At 40.7% G+C, this 25,868-nt stretch overlaps 1 protein-coding gene across 1 annotated transcript in view; it reads right to left on the minus strand.

Annotated features, from left to right (window-relative positions):
* Positions 1–834: 834 nt before the first annotated feature.
* Positions 835–25,868, minus strand: part of LOC139464908 (uncharacterized) — a 35,117-nt gene continuing 10,083 nt past the window's right edge. The window contains exons 6-24 of the mRNA XM_071246499.1: positions 25,749–25,868; positions 23,513–23,663; positions 22,006–22,212; positions 21,535–21,633; positions 20,398–20,511; positions 18,122–18,383; positions 16,671–16,736; positions 15,542–15,618; positions 14,541–14,615; positions 13,601–13,750; positions 12,574–12,614; positions 11,194–11,368; positions 10,418–10,489; positions 9,192–9,273; positions 8,800–8,861; positions 7,623–7,694; positions 7,184–7,223; positions 6,055–6,146; positions 835–4,995 (exon numbers count right to left, since the gene is read on the minus strand). Of these exons, the coding sequence (XP_071102600.1) occupies positions 4,829–4,995; positions 6,055–6,146; positions 7,184–7,223; positions 7,623–7,694; positions 8,800–8,861; positions 9,192–9,273; positions 10,418–10,489; positions 11,194–11,368; positions 12,574–12,614; positions 13,601–13,750; positions 14,541–14,615; positions 15,542–15,618; positions 16,671–16,736; positions 18,122–18,383; positions 20,398–20,511; positions 21,535–21,633; positions 22,006–22,212; positions 23,513–23,663; positions 25,749–25,868 (2,124 nt within the window). The 3' untranslated portion in view covers positions 835–4,828. The remainder of the gene's footprint in view (positions 4,996–6,054; positions 6,147–7,183; positions 7,224–7,622; positions 7,695–8,799; positions 8,862–9,191; positions 9,274–10,417; positions 10,490–11,193; positions 11,369–12,573; positions 12,615–13,600; positions 13,751–14,540; positions 14,616–15,541; positions 15,619–16,670; positions 16,737–18,121; positions 18,384–20,397; positions 20,512–21,534; positions 21,634–22,005; positions 22,213–23,512; positions 23,664–25,748) is intronic.

The following is a 25,868-nucleotide window of genomic DNA, read 5'->3' on the forward strand; positions in this document are numbered from 1 at the left end:
TGACAACCCAATTCTTTAAGTCAGCTTGAATGACCAGAAGAGTTTGTTCGGGATCAATTCAATCCCTGCATCACCAGGATGTTACACTGTGAGCAGTGCACTGTCATGATAACATACAAGACAACAATAAATTCATGATAACTTATTTAATGAAAATAACTTGAGATAAGAACAAAGCATTATTTAAAAATGGCTGCCATATCTGTACAAACTATCACTGATTAAAATTTGGAGCTTAATAATCAGCACTTTACCATGTTTACTGCATGATGGTAAAACAAAAACAAATCAGCTTCATAATCACCAGCGCTAACAAGCTTTTCAGAAGTTGATTATGCAGCAAACCAGAGGTCAAATCATGACCTAGGTACTTCTAACAATGCATACTATACAAACAGTAGGGCTCTTGCCTGTCAAACAATAGACCAAGATGGAAAATCTTCAAAATGCTTAAACCGGCAACCAATCTGAAATCTGAAATTCCCCTAAATTTCCCCCCAAATACCTTTGAGAATCAGTGAACATAAGTCATCAGGATGCATTTTCCTTCATACGATATTGTTTGTTTGCATTTAAGGAAAATTGGAAAAGTTTAACAATATGAATACTACTTCCTTTTTGATAGGGATGTTTTTATCTTTCATGATACAATATATGACGTATCTGATCATCCCTTTCAAAAATTGAGTAGTATATATGTACATGCAAAGAGGATACAAGTAATATTACAGCCATGTCATTGAGGCCTGTAAACAATCGAGTCGAGAGCCAGACAAACCAGCAGTTGACAGCACATGCACAACCATCAATATTGGCAGCATAACCATGATAACACACAGCTGGCCAGGTCTAACATAGCATCCTGATCTCTGTTTCAGCCATCACAACAAAGAGTGAATGAGTGAGTGAGTTGGGTTTAAAGCCGCTTTTAATAGTATTCCAGTTATATCGCGGCGTGTCAGCTTAATGTGGGAGGAAAGCCCAAAGTGATGCAGGTGACAGACGTTTACCACTTTGGTGAAATCCACGAGCACAGGTATGGTGCTGACAAACCTAGAAATATAATCGGGGCGAACCGGGATTCGAACCCACAATCATAGGTTTCTGGCGTGCCCAAGGGACGCAATTCTGCACACTGAGTAGCGGAGCCTTAGACGACTGGGCCACCCGTGCCCCCCCCACAACAAAGGGAGTAGTTCTACTCCAGAATGCCCATCAAGTCAATACAAAGTGACACAAACTGATTTGCATATTGAAAGGTAAACAATAAAAATGGCTTAATATGAATTGAATGAAAGGAGCAATAATGTATTTTAGAAAGTGTATCATCTTGTACCAAACGAGAAAAAAATGTTTTAGGTTACTCACGATGAACCGGTGCACCAATGTATCATTTCACCTCTAACATTCATCAGAGCTGGCCTGCAGTGAATTGCAGCGCCTTAGACGACTGGGCCACCCCTGCCCCCAAAACCTATTAGAAATTGTTGACAGTAGTCAGATGTGTTCCCATGAAAGAGAATTAGACATTGTTTCTAACAACAATACATCTACACACATGTCAGACTAAAATGTTTTCACGAGACTGATTTTAATCATTGGAAAAGGCACTTTTGTAATATTTGAACAAGCGCAAATATTTGACTGAAGCTGATTTCTAAGAAATGGATAACAGTTGTAACATGGTTAATATTCATCTTTGGTCCTGCTCTTAGTTTTTGCCCTGAAGTGTGAAATGTCATCCTTCTTCACTCAATCCAACCATGTGAACCATGTGTTAATGTCAGGTCCCCGTTCCACAAAGCGATCATAGCGCTACGACTGTCATGAGTCTATGTTAAAGTATTGGAGTTACGATCTTACCACTACATTTGCTTTGTGGAATGAAACCCAAGTCAGAAGTAAGAGCTTGCAACCATGACAAAAGAAAATACACAAGCTGTGGGCCTTTTTAACATGTGTTATGCAAATTGTGTTCGGGGGGACATGCTTACCTTTTTCACTATTTTACCTTTTACTCCCAAAGGAATCCCATTTCATAGATTAATGGTTTTTCTCTGCTTTGATGTTTTATTTTCATACTTCATACTTTACATACCAAATTTGAAATTTTCAATTCAATTTTCAATCCTACCTTGTCCTATTCTAGGAATGCTGATTGTTAGGAGTCTTTTTCCCCTTGCGATGTTGAAATGAATGTTGTTGGTTTCTTTCTATTTGGTATAGGGTGTGGGATTTATCCTTTAACAGTACGTATGCATAATAAATAACAACAGTATAATTTAACTTTAGGGCTTTAACAGATCAGTATTAAATACAGGCACCAGAAAACAAACCTACATTTCTCGTGTGGGTGTTGAGAGGAAATAAGAAGTTTTAAGGAATATATGAGATGAGAAGCACAATAATTGAATGTAAATTTCGGATACACAGACTTTGTATTCCTGGTGTATCAGTTAACAACTATGATAAGAGCTCAAACACAAAAACGCTTACTCTTGATATATACAGATGACAAGAGAGTATGAATGATCTAATTCTTTAATACAACTGCAGCAATTGCTTAATGCTGCTCAGAAATCTTGCAGCAAATAAGTTCATCATTCATAGCATCTTGTCCTCAGTTAAACATCCTACTTCTAAATTCCACACAAAGATCTTCACAAGACTCATTTTTAACCTGTATAGCTTAAATCCTCATAAATATAAATAATTCATCAAAATAAGATGATCATAAAAATATTCATATATCACAATGAAGAAATTAATTGATATGCAGAAATTAAACAAATCAATGAAATTTTGTAAACAAAGGTAAAGTTTAGATTTTAGCAAGAGACTTTTACCATCCAGATAAAGGTGCCTTCCCCATTCGTAGAATAAATAAGAGAAAATGTGCCAATCCCAAATTGAGGCTATTCAGAAGATCAAGGTTAAGTCTAAACTAGTAATTAAAAAGAAAAACAGTAATAATTAGAATGACAGACTGTATGGATTTTAGTGAAATAATTGTTTTTTGGCATTGTGCCTTATCAGCCAGATTCCCATCACAAGCATCAACTGATTCTGTCCATTCCAGGAACAGTATCAACAAGCCCCTCCTGGCACGTTGATTCTACATTCAGAATCACCAGATTCAAGAGATTACTCCAACTTCAACCATGTTATGAATATCATATGATTTCTCTTCAATTTTGTATAATGACCTATATCAGTTTTACTTGTTAAAATGCAGGTTAAGAATGGTTTAGTAAATTCCTGGCTCAGATTCAACTGCAAGAACAATAGCATGACATCGTCATACTGGTTAGATTATTGGTTGTGTATGTTGCAATGCCTGTCGGGTATTAACATCCGTTTAAATAACTGGCAATGTACATTGCACAACATTGAAAATATATTACACTCAATCATACTGGCGGAATTTGGTTCAGAATACCGTACTTCAGCCCAAAATATAATGGTTGTTAAGAAATGTAAATGAGGAAAAATCTTAATTTCTTTTCACTACAGGGAAGAAAAAAAAAATCTGGTCATGCATGTGTCTGCAAATATCAATAAAGGGTACACAATCCTCGAGTGTTTGAGTTGGCGTGACACCACTTTGAACTATCTATCAATTATACCATGGCATGTCAGCATAATATGCGAGAAAAGCCTGAATTAAGGTCAGACATAGAATCCTAATCAGACCCACTACACATGCTACAGCCAGATCCTGTATGGGCAAAGGGACACAACTCTGCACGGGGAATAGTGATCCCTATTTAAACTGTCTTCATTGGCAAATAAATTAAACTACAAGTTCCACCTATCAGACCATTACTTATGTGGATCATTAGGTCTGACCTCACACACACATGCACTTGCACTTGCACATCCTCTATAATTCGGTCTCGTATCATTCCAGCATCTCACACAACCTGCCCCACACACATCACAATGTGAACGTCTGAGCATCCACACATCTTACAAACACTAAGGTGAGGTTTCCTTTGCATTTTAGACACTTATTTGACAGATAGAATCTGGGAGAGAGAGGGCTGTGCTAAAGATCATAATTCTAGGTAGGTTATAGATGGGCCATTACCTTCAGAAGGCTACCAAACATCAGCAGGGGCGAAATCCACAAGTGGCACAACCATAGTATTTGTGTGTGCAAAGATTGCAATTTAAGTCAAAATATTTTTAAAATACACCTACTCACTGGTTGAGAAATACTCAACAGACTGGAGGGGGTTTGTAGGGGTTAGTTATTGTCCAAAGTATGTGAGTGAGTATGGTTTTATGTTTTTTTGCAATATTCCAGGGATATCATGGTGGGGGACATCAGAAATGGGCTTCACACATTGTACCCATGTCGGGAATCGAACCCGGGTCTTCAGCATGACGAGCGAACGTTTTAAAAACTATGCTACCCCACTGTCCATAAAGAATCAAACGATACACTGAAAGAAGACAGAAGTATTGTGTGCTACAGGTGGCATCAAAGTTCTTTTACATTTTTAATGACGTTTATTTCAACAATATCTTGTAAATTACTTCTAATGACAGATTAAATGACTGGCATCACACCAATGCGATCGGGAAAACTAGTTGCATGTTTTCAACACAAATCTGGTACCTGGAACCCTGTCACATAGTTAATCATGGTACATGAAAACTCCCATTGTCAATGTCACACAATATACCACAACGCATCTTCCAATATCTCCTGACATCTTCCTGTAGCTCCTCACATGTATAAACTATGTTATTCCGTATTGTCCTACATCTTCCGGTATCTCCTCGCATCTTCCCGTATCTCCTCGCATCTTCCCATATCTCCTCACACCTCCATATCCTCCTCCTCTTCTCTGACTGGGTTGAGACTGGCCAGGGTGATATTGCGGATGTTTGGACAGTTACTCTGCACAACTGAAATGATTTCAGGATGGACGTGGGTGCCATCCAGGTTTAGGAGAGTCAAAGACATCAACTTCAGGGAGCGAATTCCTGGTGGAAGAACAGATAAGTAAATAACAGACAAAATCAAGTGGAAAGAAAGTAACACAATCGATGAGGGAGTGGATGGATGATGGTGTGTTAGTTAGTGAATGACAAGCCGAGTGACTGCGTATGGTGGCGAGTTAGACAGTGGGTGGGATGGCATTTTGTTGATTTGTGAGGGTAGAAATTAGTGGATGAGCAGTTAAGTGAGCGGTTGGTTTGGTTTGTTGTTTTATGCCGCGCTCAGCAACAATCCAGCTATATGACGGCGGCCTGTAAATAATCAAGTCTGGACCAGACAATCCAGAAAATGATAACATGACTATCTATCCAGGCAATTATACCAAGTCAGCGGGCCTGACAACCTGATCCCGTTAGTCACCTTATTACGGCAAGCATGAGTTGCTGAAGACCTATTCTACCCCAGATCAGTTAAGTGAGTGAATGAGAGGGTGAGTATGGGATGGTGGTCAGGGGGTACAGTGTATGGGATGATGGTGAGGGTATGAGGTGTAAATGCTATAACCACTGGGCTACCCTTGATAGTGAGAACAAACAGTGAGTGTGTGGGTTGATGGGACAGTGGGTGGATGAGCAGTGAGGTTTGTGAGTGAAGGAGTGGCTGAGTTGGAGGGTAAGACGGTGAGTAAATGAGTGGTTAGGTGTGGGAGCGGATGGGACAGTAGGTGGATGAGCAGTAAGGTGAGACTGTAATATGTGGGTTGTTGTGTGCGACTGTGAGTGGATTCAAAAACAACTCATTCGGTTGAACCATGTACACCATGACACAGCATCAAACACAGGAGTGTACAGTATATCTAGTCTACACTGCCTGTATTGACCACCATGCTGAATGTGAAGGACTACAGAACCATGTCACCAATGCCACACCATCAAACACAGGAGAGGACAGTGTATCTAGTCGACACTGCCTGTACCGACCACCATGCTGAATGTGAAGGACAACAGAACCATGTCCACCAATGACACATCATCAAACACAGGAGTAGACAGTATATCTAGTCGACACTGCCTGCCTGTATCGACCCCTTCGCTGAGGGTTACCTTTGTCGGACACACTGGTCCTGCTGAGGTTGAGCTTGCTCAGGAGGTGGCAGGAGTTGAGGCACCCACTACACAGGAACTGGCTTGTAATACTGAAACATACAATCAGTTCCATGCAACATTGTACAAGGGTGAAGACATACAATACCAAGGGCATATCTAGGTTTTGAAACCAAGTGTTCTTAGCAGGCAAATCTAGAAAAATATTTTGTTGAATATTGGGAAAAGTTTTTAGATTCTTATTTTCCTAATTTGGAGGTAATCAGAAGCCTCATTCTTTATTGGTCCTGTTATCAGTATAGTACAAGTAACCTTTACAAAGTCATTATTCAAATTTGTTGTAACCATGAGGTGACAACTTGAGAGGGAGGATGGGTGAGAAATAGAGAGGACGGGTGGGTTTGGGTGCAAAAGAAAAAGGGTTAGAGGGTGACAATTTGAGAGGAAGGATGGTTGAGAAATAGAGAGGGCGAGTGCGTTTAGGTGAGAAAGAAAAAGGATTAGAGGGTGACAACTTGAGACGGAGGATGGGTGAGATATAGAGCGGTCAAGTTGGTTTGGGTGAGAAAGAAAAAGGATTAGAGGGTGACAAATTGAGATGGAGGATGGTTGAGAAATAGAGAGGGCGAGTGTGTTAAGGGGAGAAAGAAAAAGGATTAGAGGGTGACAACTTGAGATGGAGGATGGTTGAGAAATAGAGAGGGCGAGTGTGTTAAGGGGAGAAAGAAAAAGGATTAGAGGGTGACAACTTGAGAGGATGGGTGAGAAATAGAGAGGGTGAGTGGGTTTGGGTGAGAAAGAAAAAGGATTACAGGGTGACAACTTGAGAGGGGGGATGGATGAGATATAGAGCGGGCGAGTGGGTGAGAAATAGAGAGGTTGAGAAATAGGATGATTAGAGGAGAATTTGAAAGGGTGTGATTTGGGTAAGAGGTCGATTGGGTGAGTGGGTGAAAGGGAGGCAGTAATGTGGGTTTCACATACATATCGTTCTGAGACAAGCCTCAGAGTCGTTCTACATTGTTACAGCTTTCACATCTGGATCCTACACAGTCGTTTCCCCAAGTGTGGTCAGACCTTACAGGACATTGTACTAATTACCTAATATGCATTTTGCAGTCTCACTTACCATGTGGATGAAAGACTCAGTTCTTCCAGCTTGGTGAAAGCTGTGATACAAAATAATGACTGATAAAGGAACAGGCTAAAAACAATGAAATAACCATAGGCGTAAGAGTTGTATCATGTTGTACACATAAGTGAGAATGTCATTGATGTTTACAAAAGATTTCACACCATAATGCAGTTACATACCACAAAGATATTTCTTGAAAATTTGCAAGTCGAGAAAGCGTTATGAGATCGTGTTGAAACAAATTTATGCAACGAAATAGTTGACGTCATAAATACGAGGACAGTAGGGAGTTTATTGGAGAAATTCAGTACATATTTACATAAATAACACACATAATAAATACCAAATATATGTCTTTAATGAATGAAATCTTAAAACTGATATTAGAAATCATATTTTTTCGTCCCATGATGAAATGACACATTTAGTATACCTTTCATACGAGACGCTCCAACATCAGACACCAGTGTTCGGTCGAGAAAGAGTGTTTCCAAGTTCACCAGACCTGGGAGCATAATAATGTCCATATGTTATATGACATTTGTATTTTTGTTGGCATTTCTATTCATGTGTGATTTAGCATTATTATTATTATTATTATTATTATTATTATTATTATTATTATTATATCATACATTTATATACTGCAGGTATCCAGATACTAGTACCTGCCCAAATGCCGTTTTATTTGTTCCCCGACCAGTGGATCCGTTCGCATTCCAGTTATCATTCTCAACTCCCTGGGGAGCATACAACCCAAGCTGCCTAGGTGCGCTAGAAGGTTTTTACATCCACCTCACCTCTGGTACCCATTCCCTGAACAGAGGCACATTTGAACTAAGTCACTTGCCCAGGGTGACACCACAAGTATGCAAGTACAACTCTTGACCAAAGGTTACACAAATCCATGGTGCCCAAATTTTGATAATTCATCTCCAAATTTGAATTAGATATTTTGACTTGTCATTTCCTTTGTATGTTAAATTCAGTCAAAGCCATACAGGATAAAGTTATTTACTCTCATATGAACATCACATCAGGTGAAGAAGCTACTTGTTTGTTTGTTGTTTAATGTCGCAATAAGCAATATTTCATCTATATGAACATGACAGCAGTATGTAAATGGATCAAGTAACTGACATTATGAGCATCAATCTCTGCAATTGACTTCCATCAACCAAATCAGCAAGCCTGACCATCCAATCCCATCAGTTGCCTCTTACAACAAGCATGGGTTGCTGAAGACCAATTTTAACCCAGATGTTCACGTGGGTCACGTGAAGTTAGCACTGTTGGTCACCGAGAGTAGGCTGGACCGTAGTCAGTACACTTGACACCTGAGAGGTTCAAGTACACCCAGCAGTGCATGGGTACCCAATTGGATGAGATAGTTTTTGATACCCTAAACATAGTGCCTTTTAAGGCTTCTTGGTTTGTATACTCCCCAGGGAGATGAGAATGAAATTTGAGCACACACTGATTATATTGATCAACTAACTGGGCATTAATATTATAAAGCAATATAAAAAATATTATGGAAAGGCACATTACAAATGGACTTATTATTATAACAATTCTTACATACGCTGATTCCTAATAAAAACACATACCCTCCAGGTACAGCATGCCTTCATCTGTTATCTTGGTGTTATTGAGAAGAAGCTTCTTTAGACTGCGAAAACAAAACATGTAAATTATACATGTATAATGACATTTTGTTATCACACACTTGTTTAGTTTGGTTGACAAATCAATGGCCTACTTGTTATCTTGCCATGTGTATGGAGTCCTCGCCCCACATTGCTATGGTTGGTGAGGTCAAGGCTGGTCAGAGGTTAATACGGGGTCAAGGACAGTTTCGTAGACATCAATGGCCTACATTGTTATCTGGCCTATGTGCATCAAGCCGTCATCCTCCACAGTAATGTAGTTGGTAAGGTCAAGGCTGGTCAGAGATATTCCTGGGGTCAAGGGCAATCTACTGGATATACGAACAACCTACCTTGTTATCTTCCCTATGTGTATCAAGCCCTCATCCCCCACATTGATGTAGTTGGTAAGGTCAAGGCTGGTCAGAGGTAAACCTGGGGTCAAGGACAGAGTCATTGGTACATAATAAGTGCTGACGACACAAATCAGTATTTAGACAGTTGATTGAATCACATTTTACATCCAAGATTACATCATTAATGAGAGTGTAAGAATAATATTACAATAAATGTTATATCAAATTGGGTGAAGTTAATTTGACTATACTTTCACAGATACATTTAAATGGGTTTCCTATAGTCAATGTTTGAATACAACACACAATACCCTGTCCAAATACATATTTTATTGCTGGGGTGAAAACCCTTTATTCTTATCAAACAAATATGTAATTTTTATTGTCTTTGTTTGTGATATAGCAGATTTTTATGACACTCCATAAACTGCACTTGATTTATTTATGCCCCCCCCCCCCCCCCCCCCAAATCCAATCCCCCGAACCCATTTGTAGAAACACAAGCATACACAATCAGCTGAGTGAAAAGTCAAGTAATTGGGAACTGCTTCAGTAGTCAAAGGGAAATAATCCTCATTTCCATCACAGAGTGAATATATGTGACACCGTGAAATAGACCTGCTTCTACACATGGAATTGATGAACGTGTCCTCACATATGTAACACATCTATTTAACACACCTATGTACCACACCTGAGGTACATACCTATACTACTAAAAAAAGTTAAGGACCACCCAATTCTTTCATATTATTATCGTAAAATGTCATGCCATGTAGAATCAGGTAGTTCTACACTTCTCTTGAGTGGTATAAAGATTTACTATAGTAACATGAAAAAATCAGGTGTTCCTCAACTTCCTTTGAGAGGTATATACAATACACCTGTGAAGCACACCTGAGCCATTTGTTCAGAATATCATGTATACTTTCATATATAACACACACCTGAATAACACATACGTATAACATGCCTTTGTAGTTCATAGAAACACACATATGTGAAGAATAGGTCATCAGCAACCCATGCTTGCAGTAAGAGGCAACTAATGGGATCGGATGGTCAGGCTCTCTGACTTGGTTGATGAATGTCATCATATCCCGATTGCATGAATCGATGCTCATGATGTCAATCACTTGATTGTCTAGACTCGATTATTAACAGACTGCCGTCATATAGCTGGTATATTGCTGGGTGCAGTGTTAAACAACAAACAAACTTACCAACAAGATGTGCAAGTCCTTGGCTTGTTGTTGTGTGTCTACTTGGAAGATATAATGTGTGCAATTTCAAACCTGAAAACCGAAACAATGTCATAATGTGTCACAAAGACAAATGGTCAGCACTTAGTTTAAGATAGCAAAAACTTATATCTCTACCATATTTCACCTGTGAGATATTCTAGGGGAGATCTCCCACCACATTGTCTGTATTGGACACACCGAGACACCAGTCAAACTAAAACATGTAATAACCCCTCCCTATCTCACCTGTGAGATACTGCAGAGCGAGATATCCCACCACATTCTCTGTATTGGACACACCGAGACACAAGTCACACTAAAACATGTAATAACCCCTCCCGATCTCACCAGTGAGATACTGCAGAGCGAGAATCTCACCACATTCTCTGTATTGGCCACACCGAGACACCAGTTAAACTAAAACATGTAATAACCCCTCCCGATCTCACCTGTGAGATACTGCAGGGTGAGATCTCCTCCCACATTCTCCGTATTGGCCACACCCAGACACCAGTTAAACTAAAACATGTAATAACCCCTCCCTATCTCACCTGTGAGATACTGCAGAGCGAGATCTCCCACCACATTCTCTGTATTAGCCACACTGAGACACAAGTCACACTAAAACATGTAATAACCCCTCCCTATCTCACCTGTGAGATACTGCAGAGCGAGATCTCCCACCACATTCTCTGTATTGGCCACACTGAGACACAAGTCACACTAAAACATGTAATAACCCCTCCCTATCTCACCTGTGAGATACTGCAGGGCGAGATCTCCCACCACATTCTCTGTATTGGCCACACTAAGACATGTGAGTGATGGATGACCAGACAGACACAGCAGAGAGTCTGTCCCAATATCTGTGTTGGCAACATCCAATATTTCCAGTTCCTTTAAATCCTGGATTCCTGATAAACTACACACCTGAAACAGTGAGTGAGTGAGTGAGTGAGTGAGTGAGTGCATGAGAGTGAGTGCATGAGTGAGTGAGTGAGTGAGTGAGTGCATGAGAGTGAGTGTATGAGAGAGAGTGAGTGAGTGCATGAGAGTGAGTGTATGAGAGTGAGTGCATGAGTGAGTGAGTGAGTGTATGAGAGAGAGTGAGTGAGTGAGTGAGTGTATGAGAGAGTGAGTGAGTGAGTGAGTGAGCTAGCTGTGATTAAAGCCCCATGGATAAGTCCACATGGTCAGTACTTGAAATTATACACATAAAATCAACAAGTCCCTGACATAGATATAGGGGATTCTATAGATTCAAATACCACAGGACAATGCTAGTACTTCAGTTAGCGTATTTACCTTATTTGAAACAACACTCCAATAAGTGTCCCCTGACCAAATTCTAGATGAATCTAGAAGTGCCCCGTAATAAGCCCAAATTTTATACATGACAATTCATACTTTCTTGTGTATTTTGCGGATCTTTTTACAGAAAAAAGGCAATGAGGAAAGGGGTAACTAGTTACTATTGCCCAGTAACTCTTAACAAAAACGTTTTAGTTTCATGTACCTTTGAACTAAGTCTGTTGTCTACCATTCGATCTCCGACAACAAATTTTACTTGTGAACGGTTATAATAATCACCTCCATTTCTCAATCTTATGACAGCAAATACGGTATATCACAGGCTTTAGCAAGAAAAGCCCAGAGTGATGCATAATATCATGAAAATAGATGTTCCTTTTTTATCATTATTCATAATCACAACTATGGAGCTGACCAGTTACCATGGTAACTGTACGACCTAAAAAACATGTATTTGTAAACCAAAGGTTTCCATCTAAACTTCTAAATTTAATTCTAAATGGAAATGTTACAGCAAAGATAAATTTACAATTGATAAAAATCAGTTCATGAAATAATATCAGCCTCTGGCAGATTTCTTAATTTTCTCATAGCAACGTATTGTTTAAACCGTCATACATCTGAGTTTTGCTTACAATTTTGGTATTTACAGTCGACAACTGTGCTCTATAAATTAAAACCTTATGATTTACCCTTGACGTTAGGTTATAACTGATGGCAATGTATGACATCTGGAGCAGTATTATATTAAGTCTTGTTTATCTCTTTTACCAATCAAACTTCACTCATTTTATGCAATACATATTTTTATAACACTGTCCTACCTTTGTCTGTTCTAGGTACAGGGACTTCAATTTGGATAAAACTGAAAGAAACAAACATGAGACAATGTAACATCGATTGAGTGACATTCAGTTTTTTAACGTTTTAATTAACAATTTAGGACACTTGGTATCATGGATGCCTACTAATTTTTGATTTGATGGGGCAATGTGATTAATGTGGCTACTTCCAAAGATGTGGTATGACAGCTACTATCCTTTAAGATGTTGAATGACAGCTACTACCCTCTAAGATGTGGTATGACAGCTACTACCCTCTAAGATGTTGAATGACAGCTACTACCTTCTAAGATGTGGTAAGACAGCTACTACCCTCTAAGATGCGGTATGACAGCCACTACCCTCTAAGATGTGGTATGACAGCTACTATCCTCTAAGATGTGGTATGACAGCTACTACCCTCTAAGATGTGGTATGACAGCTACTACCCTCTAAGATGTGGTATGACAGCTACTACCCTCTAAGATGTGGTATGACAGCTACTACCCTCTAAGATGCGGTATGACAGCCACTACCCTCTAAGATGTGGTATGACAGCTACTACCCTCTAAGATGTGGTATGACAGCTACTACCCTCTAAGATGTGGTATGACAGCTACTACCCTCTAAGATGTGGTATGACAGCTACTAGCCTCTAAGATGTGGTATGACGGCGACTACCCTCTAAGATGTGGTTTGACAGCTACTACCCTCTAAGATGTTGTACGACAGCCACTACCCTCTAAGATGTTGTACGACAGCTACTACCCTCTAAGATGTGGTATGACAGCTACTACCCTCTAAGACGTGGTATGACAGCTACTACCCTCTAAGATGTGGTATGACAGCTACTACCCACTAAGATGTGGTATGACAGCTGCTACCCTCTAAGATGTGGTATGACAGCTACTACCCACTAAGATGTGGCATGACAACTACTACCCTCTCAGATGTTGAATGACAGCTACTACCCTCTAAGATGTGGTATGACAGCTACTACCCTCTAAGATGTGGTATGACAGCTACTCACCTCTAAGATGTGGTATGACAACATGACTGACACCTGTTCTGCTCAGGTTCAGGTGCAACAGTTGATGGGAGCTGCTCTTGAGGTAGTCGATAAACCCAGCATCCGTTATGACAGTGTTATCTAGGTTCAGATTTTGAAGACTTGGAAGTTCTGAAAGAGGGTTTGAAGTGTATGTATTTGTTTACGCTTCTGTTGACAATATTCCACCTATATCAAATAGCCTCTAAATACTCAATACATTTATCAAATCTGGAAAAGAAAAACCAGTGATTGAGTCTGACCACCTGATTCAGATAGCCACCACTTGAAACAAGTATACGTGTCTGGGAACCTAGGTAAACCAGCATCCCCAAGGGTCAAACAAAAAAAATATGAAAAAAAGAGAGGATATTATACGCCCAAAAATTTCAGATGTAAAGAGTGAGTGAGTGAGTTGGGTTTAACGTCGGTTTGAACAACATTCCAGTTATATCACATTGTGTCAGCTTCATGAAGGAGGAAAGCCCAAAGTGATGCAGGTCTAAGACTTTGGTGACTTTGGTGAAACCTACCAGCATGGGTATAGTGCTGACAAAACCTAGAAACATAATCAGGGTGAACTGGGATTCAAACCCACAATCATAGGTTTCTGGCATGCCCAAGGGACACAACTCTGCACAGTGAATTGCAGCGCCTTAGACAACTGGGCTCCTCGTGGCCCCTCAAGTGTTATGAATCAATACATGTCACTTGCAGTAAGGTGACTGCTGCATGAGAATGAGCACAAATCATCTTAAATTTGGTGGCACCATATCACATTTAACATTGTCAGACATGTTGACCAACAAACTATAAAACGCAGACGTCATCAGCCAGATCCCCAAGCACAGTCATATAATCACCATTATCAAGACAGCACAACCAACAGTACAGATGGACATGGCTACAGTGTGGAAAGTACCTGCTACTGCTGAAAGACACTTGTTTGAGAGTTGACGGCATGATCCCAAGTTTAACACCTTCAGTTTCTTTAAACCTAAAAATAAATAAATACAGACCTGTAAAGAGTGGACCAATTGCATTAGACATAACATCAGCATCCATTCTGCTTACAGGTTAGCATCCTTCATTATCCAGGGTAATTTCCATCAGGATAAATACCCTGGACCCATTTGCCAGCACAGCACAGAAATTCACTTTCTGCAGAGGTAAGTCAGGGCCTGTAGGTATTAGTCAGCGGCTACACAGTTTAGTCAGGGCCTGCAGAGGTAGGCGAGGGCCTACTGAGTTCAGTCAGGGTCTTCAGAGTTCAGTCAGACCCTGCAGAGTTTAGTTACAGCCTGTAGAGTTCAGTCAGAGCCTACAGAGTTTAGTTACAGCCTGTAGAGTTCAGTCAGGGCCTACAGAGACATTAGTAAGAGCTTACTGAGTTCAGCCAGGGTCTGCAGCATTTAGTTACAGCCTGCAGAGTTTAGACAAAGCCAACAGAGTTTAGTCAGGGACTGCAGAGATAAGTCAGGGCCTTCGGAGTTTAGTCAGAGTCTGCAGTTATAAGTCAGAGCCTACGGAGTTCAGTCAGGGCCTACAGAGTAAGTCAGGGCCTACAGAGTTTGGTCAGGGCCTACAGAGTTTGGTCAGGGCCTACAGAGTTAAAACAGGGCCTGCAGAGTTTAGTTACAGCCTGGAGAGTTCAGTCAGGGCCTGCAGAGTTCAGGCAGAGTCTGCAGAGTTCAGGCAGAGCCTACAGAGTTCAGTCAGGGTCTACAGAGTTCAGTCAGAGCCTGCAGAATTTAGTTACAGCCTGGAGAGTTCAGTCAGGGCCTGCAGAGTTCAGGCAGAGTCTGCAGAGTTCAGTCAGAGCCTACAGAGTTCAGTCAGGGTCTACAGAGTTCAGTCAGGGTCTACAGAGTTCAGTCAGAGATATTAGTTTTATTTCAACCACATATAGATGTTCGCACTGACCTGCAAGTGGTTTGAGTCCATGGTCAGTGAAGAGGGTACAGGAGGAGAGACTTAAGTGTACAAGGTTCACATGGTATCTGTAACAAAAATGCTTTGATATTCATATAGAATACCAGCGTTAGAAACTAACAGTTTTAAACCACTAGTCCTTATAATGATAACATATAGCAAAACCCTCAAAAATGGCAAATTTCTACTAGTCCTCATGATACCTTAACTATTGGGTAGTTTTGGCAAGGACTATAGGACTAGTGCCCATTTCTAACCCTGAATACTACACTTATTACATTTTCACAATACAAGCTGACTTTCTACGGTAACTGACTGAGTGAAAAGAATGTTCACATACATCTATAACTGAATGTCCAAGGAGTAAATAAACGACAATGTTTGTTTAACAGTGGAAACGGAAATTGTGAAACCGGTTGTGCATGAACATAGATATATGCCCAGGTATGGGCATTAACATTTCTATGCATGCTCATTGTTGGTAATTTATTCCCCTAAAAAAACTGTCCAAGAAAACGCTTGAAAATATTAATTACACTTCAGACACTTGCAAAAAAAGGACTTGTCTGCCACAAATAAAAAAGGCTTATTAGGCTTATAAATTAAAAAGTTATCTGGTTTTGCAGCTGTAACTGAAAAAGTCTCTCCATACAAAAGTCCAGGCCCCCACCAGAGTGAGTGAGTGAGTTGGGTTTAACACCGCTTTTAACAGTATTACAGTTATATCACCACGTGTCAGCTTAATGTGGGAGGAAAGCCTGAAGTGATGCAGGTCTCAGACGTTTACCACTTCAGTGAAACCCACGATCTTGGGTATGGTGCTGACAAACCTAGAAACTTAATCGGGGCGAACCGGGATTCGAACCCACAATCATAGGTTTCTGGCGTGCCCAAGGGACGCAACTCTGCACAGCGAATCGCGGCACCTTAGACAACTGGGCCACCCATGCCCTGGCCCCCACCAGAATATCAAATGGTCGCAAACATAAAGATTACATAGAGATTGGTCAGGGGGTGCTTATTAGATCGTAGCACTTAATACATGGCATATCTATGTTAGATAAGATTTGCTACTAATTAGTATCATACTGGCAGAACATATAAAGAAAAGTGTACTCACCTGATTGCATGTAACAGTTCATTTGTTGTGTATGGGTAGCTGTCAAACATCAACTTCCGCAGGTAACTAAAACACAAATAGGAACAAGCGTATAGTCGACAAAGTCATCTATATCCCCCACCCATTTTAACAAACCAGGTAACTGACACAACATTTCTCTTAGCCCATGTCAATACATGTATAGCTGCAATGGAAATTCTAAAATACACGTTTCTAAAACTCCTTGATATTAAATGGCACCAGTTCTGTATGTGCTTTATATATAGACATGCAATGTTTGGCAAGGAAATATTCAACAGTTTATTTGTTATACTCCATAAGTGAACCCAACCTATATTAAAACTTAAATCCAACTTGTTGCCATGGAAATGTAAAAAAAATTTTTTTCTTAAATTCCTAAATAGCAAAAGGCATCAGTTCAGCATGAGTCTGAGAGACATGCAAAGTTTCTTAGAGAAATATTTAACAGTTTCTGAGTTATGCTCCGGAAACGATTTCAGGACGCACGCACACACACACACACACACACACACACACACACACACACACACACACACACACACACACACACACACACACACACACACACACACACACACACACACACACACACACACACACACACACACACACACACACACACACACACACACACACAGATGGAACCCAAGCATGACATTATCATCACACAAATACTTGTTTTTTAGTGACATAGATAGGTCGAAGCACCAGAATATTTTCAGTTTTGGTTATAAACTGTTGCCAAAATACTAAGTGTGTGTATTGTAAGGGTGTTTTTGTAAGACAGATAAGTCAGAGCACCAAGAATATTTCCAAGATGGTCTTACCATGGCACAAATACTTTGGGTGTAAATCACTTTAATACATCTTCACGAAGCAAGGGTGGTAACTGACTGTTCAGTTTCAACCCTTGCTGAATTAGGATGGAATTCTGGAGATACATTTTGGCTGGACTATGCATAGTCCAATCAAAATCGTGTAACAAACTAGACATCCGGTTTATAAACAATATGGATTTCAACGTGCAGATTGCAGTCAACTGAATGATTTGCAAAGCATGTGTACCGCCAACTGGGCGTTGACAGATATTTTGCAAATCTTTTCATGTATTTAATCAAGGTACGCAGGTGATTTGACGCACTTCGCAAGGTAAGGCCCAACAATATAGATCTCAATTATCGATCAGATCATCTTGACTGGGCACTGCCATTTTGTTTGAAGCAAAAGTGATAAGAGAGGTGGAATCTGATTGGTCAGTAGGAGGGAAATAGAAGGAACACAACTCATAACAGCCACTGGTGGCGCTACGATCAAGCCTGGAAATTTCAGCCTAGTTCGACAAGGGCTGAAACTTGACTTTTATAGACAGTTAAAGCCTTTGCCTCGGGACACAGGTCAGAGCACTAAAAATATTTCCACGATTGTCTTACCATGGCACAAATACTTGGAGTGTTTTTGCTTTCAGCTTGCCCTCCTTCATCAGCTGTTGAAGCAGCTTCTGCGCCAACTCCTCTGCGATGCCTCCCAGAGAAAGGAGGGGGTGGCGGGGGTCACACAGGCGTCGGGAAACACGGTAGATGCACAAGCGGAGTAAGGATGACACATCATGGGTCAGATGCTGACCTTGACACATGACCTCAGGTTCAAGGTCGGCAGGACCTGGCTGAACGAATCGGTGGCGAGCTGCTTCCGCTGGTGGTAGAGACATAGAGGGAGGTATAGAAGTATTTATCTGAGAGATTGCACATGACATCAGGTTCAAGGTTGGCAGGGCCTGACTGACTGAATCGATGGTGAGCCTCTGCCGCTGTTGGTAGAGACATACATAGAGGGAGATACATAAGTATTGATCTGACAGAGATCCCAGCCGATCACCCTGTGAAAAGCTGTTCCCATTCTTAAAAGCCAGGGCTATCTTGCTGTACATCCCCAAATCAGGGATCCTGAAATTCATTGTAAACCCCATATTAAAAGGAATCTGGACCAAATAAACCAGTGATTGATATAGTGGGCCTTCAGTGTGCGATGCCACGCAATCAACCAAGTCACAGAGCCTGAGTGCCTGATTCGTCATCTCTAAAAACCATCAGAGCTTGTTGGGTACCTATTCAACCCCAGTATCTCCCAGAATGACACTATGGGTGAGCAGTGCATTATCATAACATATAAGATAGCTATGTGATAAATCGCAAAGAACAATGAAGAACAAAGTGTGGTTTACTTCATGACGTCATTTCTGGAGATTCGATATTGGATGACGTTATTTTTGAGAAGGGTGTGTCTGGTTAGTTGTTCCCCATAGATCTGGCTGGGCAACGCAGACAAATGCGATGACCAAACGATTGCATCAAAAAAGGGACAGATATGAGGAAAAGTACAGGTAATTGACATAAGAATTTTGAGAATATTCGGGAAATACCCACTTGTGCATAAAATGGAGGTCGAATTCTATTGAGGGAATCATCATGATTAGATTACGGATAATTATTTTTCAAGCTTGTACATTTTATCATCATCCTTAAAGAGGCTGTACATAAGGCTAAAAAAAATAATAGCCTTGGTTCTCAGGCACTGGTAGTCAAAAACTGTATTCCAGTATTTTACTCATCAAGGAATACATTTATGAAGGGGCGCCCTTTCCCAGGTTGATTGTACACAACTGTTTATTTGGTTACATACTAGTTTGAACAACAACAACAACAACAACAAATAGACACCGCCCACCCTCACTATATTTTCAAAAGCCATTGCCTGAGAACCAAATCTTTTTTTTTAAGCCTAAAGCTGATTTCTCATATAACATGTATAAGACATAAGCACCCCTCATGGTTTATTCTCCCTGCAGTGTACGATGAACAACAACCACCAGTAGTAAATTAAAGAAAATAATTAACTCATTGTGTTCAGCAAACACAGTGACCATACAATAAATTGAGTTTGCTCTTACATCAAGCAATAGGGAGCTAGAGAGAAATTCTGTTCCAGGCCAGGACAGGGGTAAGATCTTCAACAAACAGCAAAGACTGATGAAATAAGGTGTTCATTATGAGACACTGACTTTCAACAGCATTCAATCTTGTGACCCATGTAATGACACATGTACCATATTTCTCATCACTAGTACAAACTATATGTTTGTTTATATGATTAGTGACATCATGTCAGTCATTATGACGTCATATTGACAACACAGGCCCATTCGTCACCACTCGCCCCTTTCCGTAACCTGCAAGAAGACTCATCCCCCTATCGATGAATGTTCTGTGTGAAAATACCACAAACCAATCAGAATGCGCGTATGATTTCAAGTTCTTCGTCAAAGAATCCCTCAGGAATAATTATTGATTTTACATGTGTCTTGCATCTAAAAATATACCCAAGACACAGTTAAATGTGTTCAATCATACTGTATAATTCTGCATGTCCCGATGTGATTTGAATTGCATCTGAAATATAGGGAAATACATGTGAACCATTACACAACGAGTTGACAATTGTTTAAGGTATGCCTGTTGGCACTAAGACGGAATCCGGTCACACAAATGGCCATGAGATGGACACGAGTCGCTATTCGGCTTGTCCCCGAATGACACGAGTTGGTCACGAATGTACACAGGCCAACTAGCCGTCTGTACAAGACAGCAAGTTCTGCAACTAGAGACAGGTAAATTTGCTATGGGTACTACTGAATGTCCTACAGAATTACCTGCTAGCTGGCCTGCTGGCCTGCTGTGATGTCCCCTGTCATCCCCTGGATGTGCATGTGCTACCAGCATCTGACCAACTCCTCCAAATGCCTGTTGTCTCATAGCTCGGTGACCTAACATGAAGCACAGAGACTGAACTTTTAGTAACATTCCACTGGTATTACAACAAGCGGGTTTCAGAAATTGTGAATATGGGTGAAATGGGGTTTAACATCGCATTCAAAATTATTGGACTTACATAGCGATGTGCATACATATGTGAGGTGAGGTGAAATGGGGTTTAACGTCCCGTCCAAGATTATTGCACTTATACAGCGACATGCAAGTACGTGGGTGTGTTTGTGTGGCTGCTTGTACTAGTCCGGACTGATGCCGATTTATAGTGCTAGCTCACTGAGATACCATGCCGCAGTTTAACATGAATACCCCACTCAGACACAGTATACTGACTCCGAGCCAACCAGTCCTTGTTTTAGCCCCTTAATGCCAAGCGCCAGACAGGGTAACAACAAGTACCATCTTTTAACGTCTTTTGGTATGACATGGTTGGGGATCGAACCCCAGACCTTCCGCTCTCCAGGCCGACGCTCTACCACTAGACCACGGAGGTGGTCGCATACATATGTGCATGAGTGCCTCTGCGTGTACTAGTTTGGACCAATGCCAGATTTAGAGCCCTATCCCACTGACAAGGGCTGATCCTGCATCTTTAGAAGGAAGGGGTCCAAAATATCAAAATCCTCTCGCAGACAATTTTACTGACTACTACATTAGGTTTTCAAAAGTTGGGGTGTTGGGGGAGGCAAACCCCCAAGAGACCCCTCTCTAGATCTGCCTATCACTGGGATACACTCAGATATACCCAGTTTAACATGAAATCCCCACTCAGACAGAGTATACCAACTCTGAGCTGATAAGTCCTAGTTTTAGCCCCTTAATGGTCAGCACCAGGCAAGGTAACAACAAGTACCATCTTTTAACATCTTTTAACATCTTTAGGTAAGGATGCAACCAGGGACTGAACAATGACCTTCTGCTCTCCAGGCAGAGGCTCTACCACTAGACCACAGAGACAGTGTCATAAAGAGTGCCCATGTGGGGAATACATTAAGGCTTAACACCACATTTGTACATACCTCCCATTCTCGGCATCCCTCCCATACCACCAAGAATGTTCCCCATGAAGTCTTCATCCTCATCATCTTCATCTTCAACTTCCTGGTCTTCAGCCATAGCTTCAAAATATATATAAGTAACAATGTTAACTATTATGAAAAAACAGTCAAGTGCTTAATTGTAATCTACAGAAATAGTAGGGGGAGGGGGGGGGAGGGGGGAGTTCGAGGGGGTCTCAAAACTTAAGCTTAAGCATTATGGAATTATCATAAGCATTATTTTTTATCTGACATCAAACATTTGAACTTGTCCCTAAGATAAATGGGGTAGGTAAAAATGTTTGGTGAAACCTATGACCAAAGACCATTGAGGTTTGATATTGGATTGAAATTCTATGGGCATAGTTTGGAGACACCATAGCTGGAACAATTCTGGAGGGCCCCATACTTTTGCAACAGAGGTACTATTGCAGCTTTTTATATTCCAGCTACCTTGCACTTGGTCCTCCTCGTTATCCAGCCTTTGGCCCCGCCCCCATCTGTAGGCGGGGTTCTGGAGGATGTCTGGCATGTGGGGCAGGCCAGGGGGAGGACCAGGAGGCGGAGCTTCATCTTCCATGGCTTCCTCCTCCTCAGGAGCAGCATCTGCAGCAGCATTTGCATTCCGAACTGCTTCTGGTGGGTTCATTAATGGCGGCTCTGTATAGAGTAATAAGATTATCTATCTCAAAAGTGGTCTTCAGCAACCTTTGCTTGCGGTAATAGCTAACTGACGGGATCAGTTGGTCAGGCTTGCTGACTTGGTTGATGCATGTGATTGTATTCAAATTTTATAGATCGATGCTCATGCTGTCTATCACTGGATTGTCTGGGTCAGATAAATAACGATAAACAACTCCCACTCGTTGTTTATTTTTTTATATGAGATATCCACAATACGTTCAGCCTGTTGTTAGTACAAAGTACACACTTTTAAAATATTTACCCCTTTTCAAGTAATGATGACACCCTGAATAGAATCAGACTGCAGCAATGTTGGACAAATCCAATTTATGAAAAGGGGAGTCATATTCTCCCAAAACTGACTGTCATATTTCTCCCACGTATGGGTGTGCGAATATTCAGACATTGTGTTGTACAGCTACACTTTCCTCTAAAAAATAACACCGTCCAATTTTCGATGTCATCAAGTTGTGAGCACAAATTCAGATCTCCAGAAATGACATCATGACAGAACAATGTTTTATCGTGAAATCTTGTATATTATGGGCATAGATCTTGTATATTATGAGCATAGATCTTGTATATTATGAGCATAGATCTTGTATATTATGAGCATAGATCTCGAATACTATGAGCATAGATCTTGTATATTTTGAGCATAGATCTTGTATATTATGAGCATAGATCTCGTATATTATGAGTAAGATCTCGCCATTGGGGTACACTGACACACCAGCTTACAACCAGCATAGGGGTTGGGGGTCGATTCTGATCCAGAAATCCAAAGGGATCCCAGTTTATTTGCTTCTTACGACTTTGAAATGATGTACAGGGGACAGATTCTACCTTGAGTCCCCAGGTGATAAAAAGAGTTAAATTGGGGGTGGGGGTATTAACTCAAATCATGCTCAGGTATTAAAAATATATGCCAAGTTAGGATGCACACATACTACTAAAACAACAAAAGACAAACTCCTGAATAAGTCGACCCGTGAAGATTCCAGGGTAGAATAGGTCTTCAGCAAAGCCATGCTTGCTGTAAAAGGTGACTATGCTTGTCATAAGAAGCGACTAACTGGCTCGCTGACTTGGTTGATGCATGTCATCGATCCCAATTGCGTGGATCGATGATCATGTCAATCACTGGATTGTCTGGTCCAGGCTCGATAATTTACAGACCGCCGTCATATAGCTGGAATATTGCTGAGTGCGGCGTAAAACAACAAACCAACCAACCTGAATAAGTCAGAGATACAGCCTAGAGGGTCCGACTCACCAACATCACCCTGGGCCTGTTCAGTGCGAGACACAGTCTGTGAGGCTGGGGTGCTTCTATTCTGCAGCACCAGTGACCCTGTAGGGGTCAAACCCAACTCCACCAAGCTATGCTTCTGTTCTTCTTGGCTGAATTCTCGACGAGGAAATGGCTGAACAAATAGAGAGCATTTAACAAAATGTTTATAAAAACAACTTAATTATATGTACAAAACACACATGACTTGTTTCCACCTCTAAGTAAGCATAAGAATCATCTGACCATATTTCTAAATTTTGATGGGTTAAACATTCTATGAACTAAGCAATTTTGATGAAAAGTTCTTTCATGCAAATCATCGTCTCTCTAAGATGCTAATCACACTGAGAGTTTATTGGGGCCACTATGGTAATACTCCTTGAAAATTTGGATTTATGGATATGCTGTCACTAAACATGAAAGCCAATCTCATTAAAATCACATCTGAGTTGTCGCTGCCGCTGAACAAAGATCTGAGGACATCCCCTTACGGGTCACGTCAGAATGACCTTTCGCGAACTTTGACCAACCACTGAAACAAATAACAAGAAGTCGATATCAGCCAATAAGATAGCAGCTTTCTCGAGCTTTAAGGGACTCGTTTCAACCTGGCGACTTCCATTTCAGACTACGCTTGACTATATGTTGACATAGTTCTCGATTAAAATTTTGAAAACTGAACAAACCAACATTCTGGAATGATTAACATATGGTTGCGATTGTATAGCAGTGCTTCCCACGTACTGTGCAACGCCTCCTCCGTTCAAATCTTCAACCCCACGGAAGCAAGAGACACTTGACGGAATCAGTCCTACGGGCCGTAACTGTCGTTAGGGATACACCGTGTTAACATTTCCGAGGTTGCATGATCAGAAAACACATTTCGACTGTCACTTTCATGATCTCGTAAGCGACGCTTTGATTGATCAGATGAAAGGTCGTTCTGACATGACCCGTAATGGGATGTCCTCAGACCTTTGTTTAGCGATAGCGAGAACTAAGATCTGATTTTAATGAGACTGCATGAAAGCAGAAAAAATAAAATATGAAAAGAACCGCATTTTAATTCAACTACTGCAAACTTTGGTAATGCAGGTAAAATGTACAATAGAATGATCACACTATACATATAACTGCACGACAGACTCCACTGGCTTAACGACTATTGCACATATTTTCAGATAATGTAAGAACAAAAACAAACCATGAAACATTTAATGTTTTTTCCACCTACATCCTTCCACCAAACAATAAATTTGGTTTGGACCCTGTTCCTAAAAGTGATTTTAGCGCAGTGACAACCACAGTATATGCTACAGTGAGTTTGAGTATGGCGTTACTACAGTTGTAGTGCTTAGATCATTTTGTGGCAAAGGGCCCTGCCTAATCACATGCTTTACTTAATGCTACTTTGAACAGTATTTCAGGTCTGTCACTGATGTAGCCTAATGTTTGAGAAATATCTGATGACCAATTTGATGCAGGTCGTAGGAGGTATTTACCATTTTGGTAAAGTCACCAAGAACGGGTATTTACCACTTTGGTAAATCAACAACTATGGGTATTTATCACTTTGGTAAATCAACAATCATTGGTATTTACCACTTTGGTAAATCAACAAGCATGGGTATTTACCATTTTGGTAAATCAACAAGCATGGGTATTTACCACTTTGGTAAATCAACAAGCATTGGTATTTACCACTTTGGTAAATCAACAAACATGGGTATTTACCACTTTGGTAAATCAACAAGCATGGGTATTTACCACTTTGGTAAATCAACAAGCATGGGTATTTACCATTTAGGTATATCAAAAAGCATGGGTATTTACCACTTTGGTAAATCAACAAACATGGGTATTTACCACTATGGTAAATCAACAAGCATGGGTATTTACCATTCTGGTATATCAGAAGGATGGGAATTTACCACTTTGGTAAATCAACAAGCACACGTATTTACCTCTTTGGTAAAATCAACAAGCACGGGTATTTACCATCTGGTAAAATCAACAAGCACAGCTATTTACCTCTTTGGTAAAATCAACATGCAGGTAAACCACTCTGGTAAAATCAACAAGCACGGGTATTTACCACTCTGGTAAAATCAACAAGCACAGGTATTTACCTCTTTGGTAAAATCAACCTGCCTGATCCAGATGTTAGTTGTGTTTGGGGGTACTAAGAACTACGGGTGACGTGCAAACACTGACTGACCTGTATGAAGGCCATGTTGGTCATGCTTCTGTTTCTGCTGTATACAAAGTCCCACACGGTGTCGAGGGTGTCACTCGGCGGGAAGGACTGGCGCAGGACTCGACCATCAGGAAATCGAAT

The sequence above is a fragment of the Haliotis cracherodii genome, unplaced genomic scaffold, assembly GCF_022045235.1.
Source record: "Haliotis cracherodii isolate W230 unplaced genomic scaffold, xgHalCrac1.p SCAF_17, whole genome shotgun sequence".
Classification (NCBI taxonomy): Eukaryota; Metazoa; Mollusca; class Gastropoda; order Lepetellida; family Haliotidae; genus Haliotis; species Haliotis cracherodii.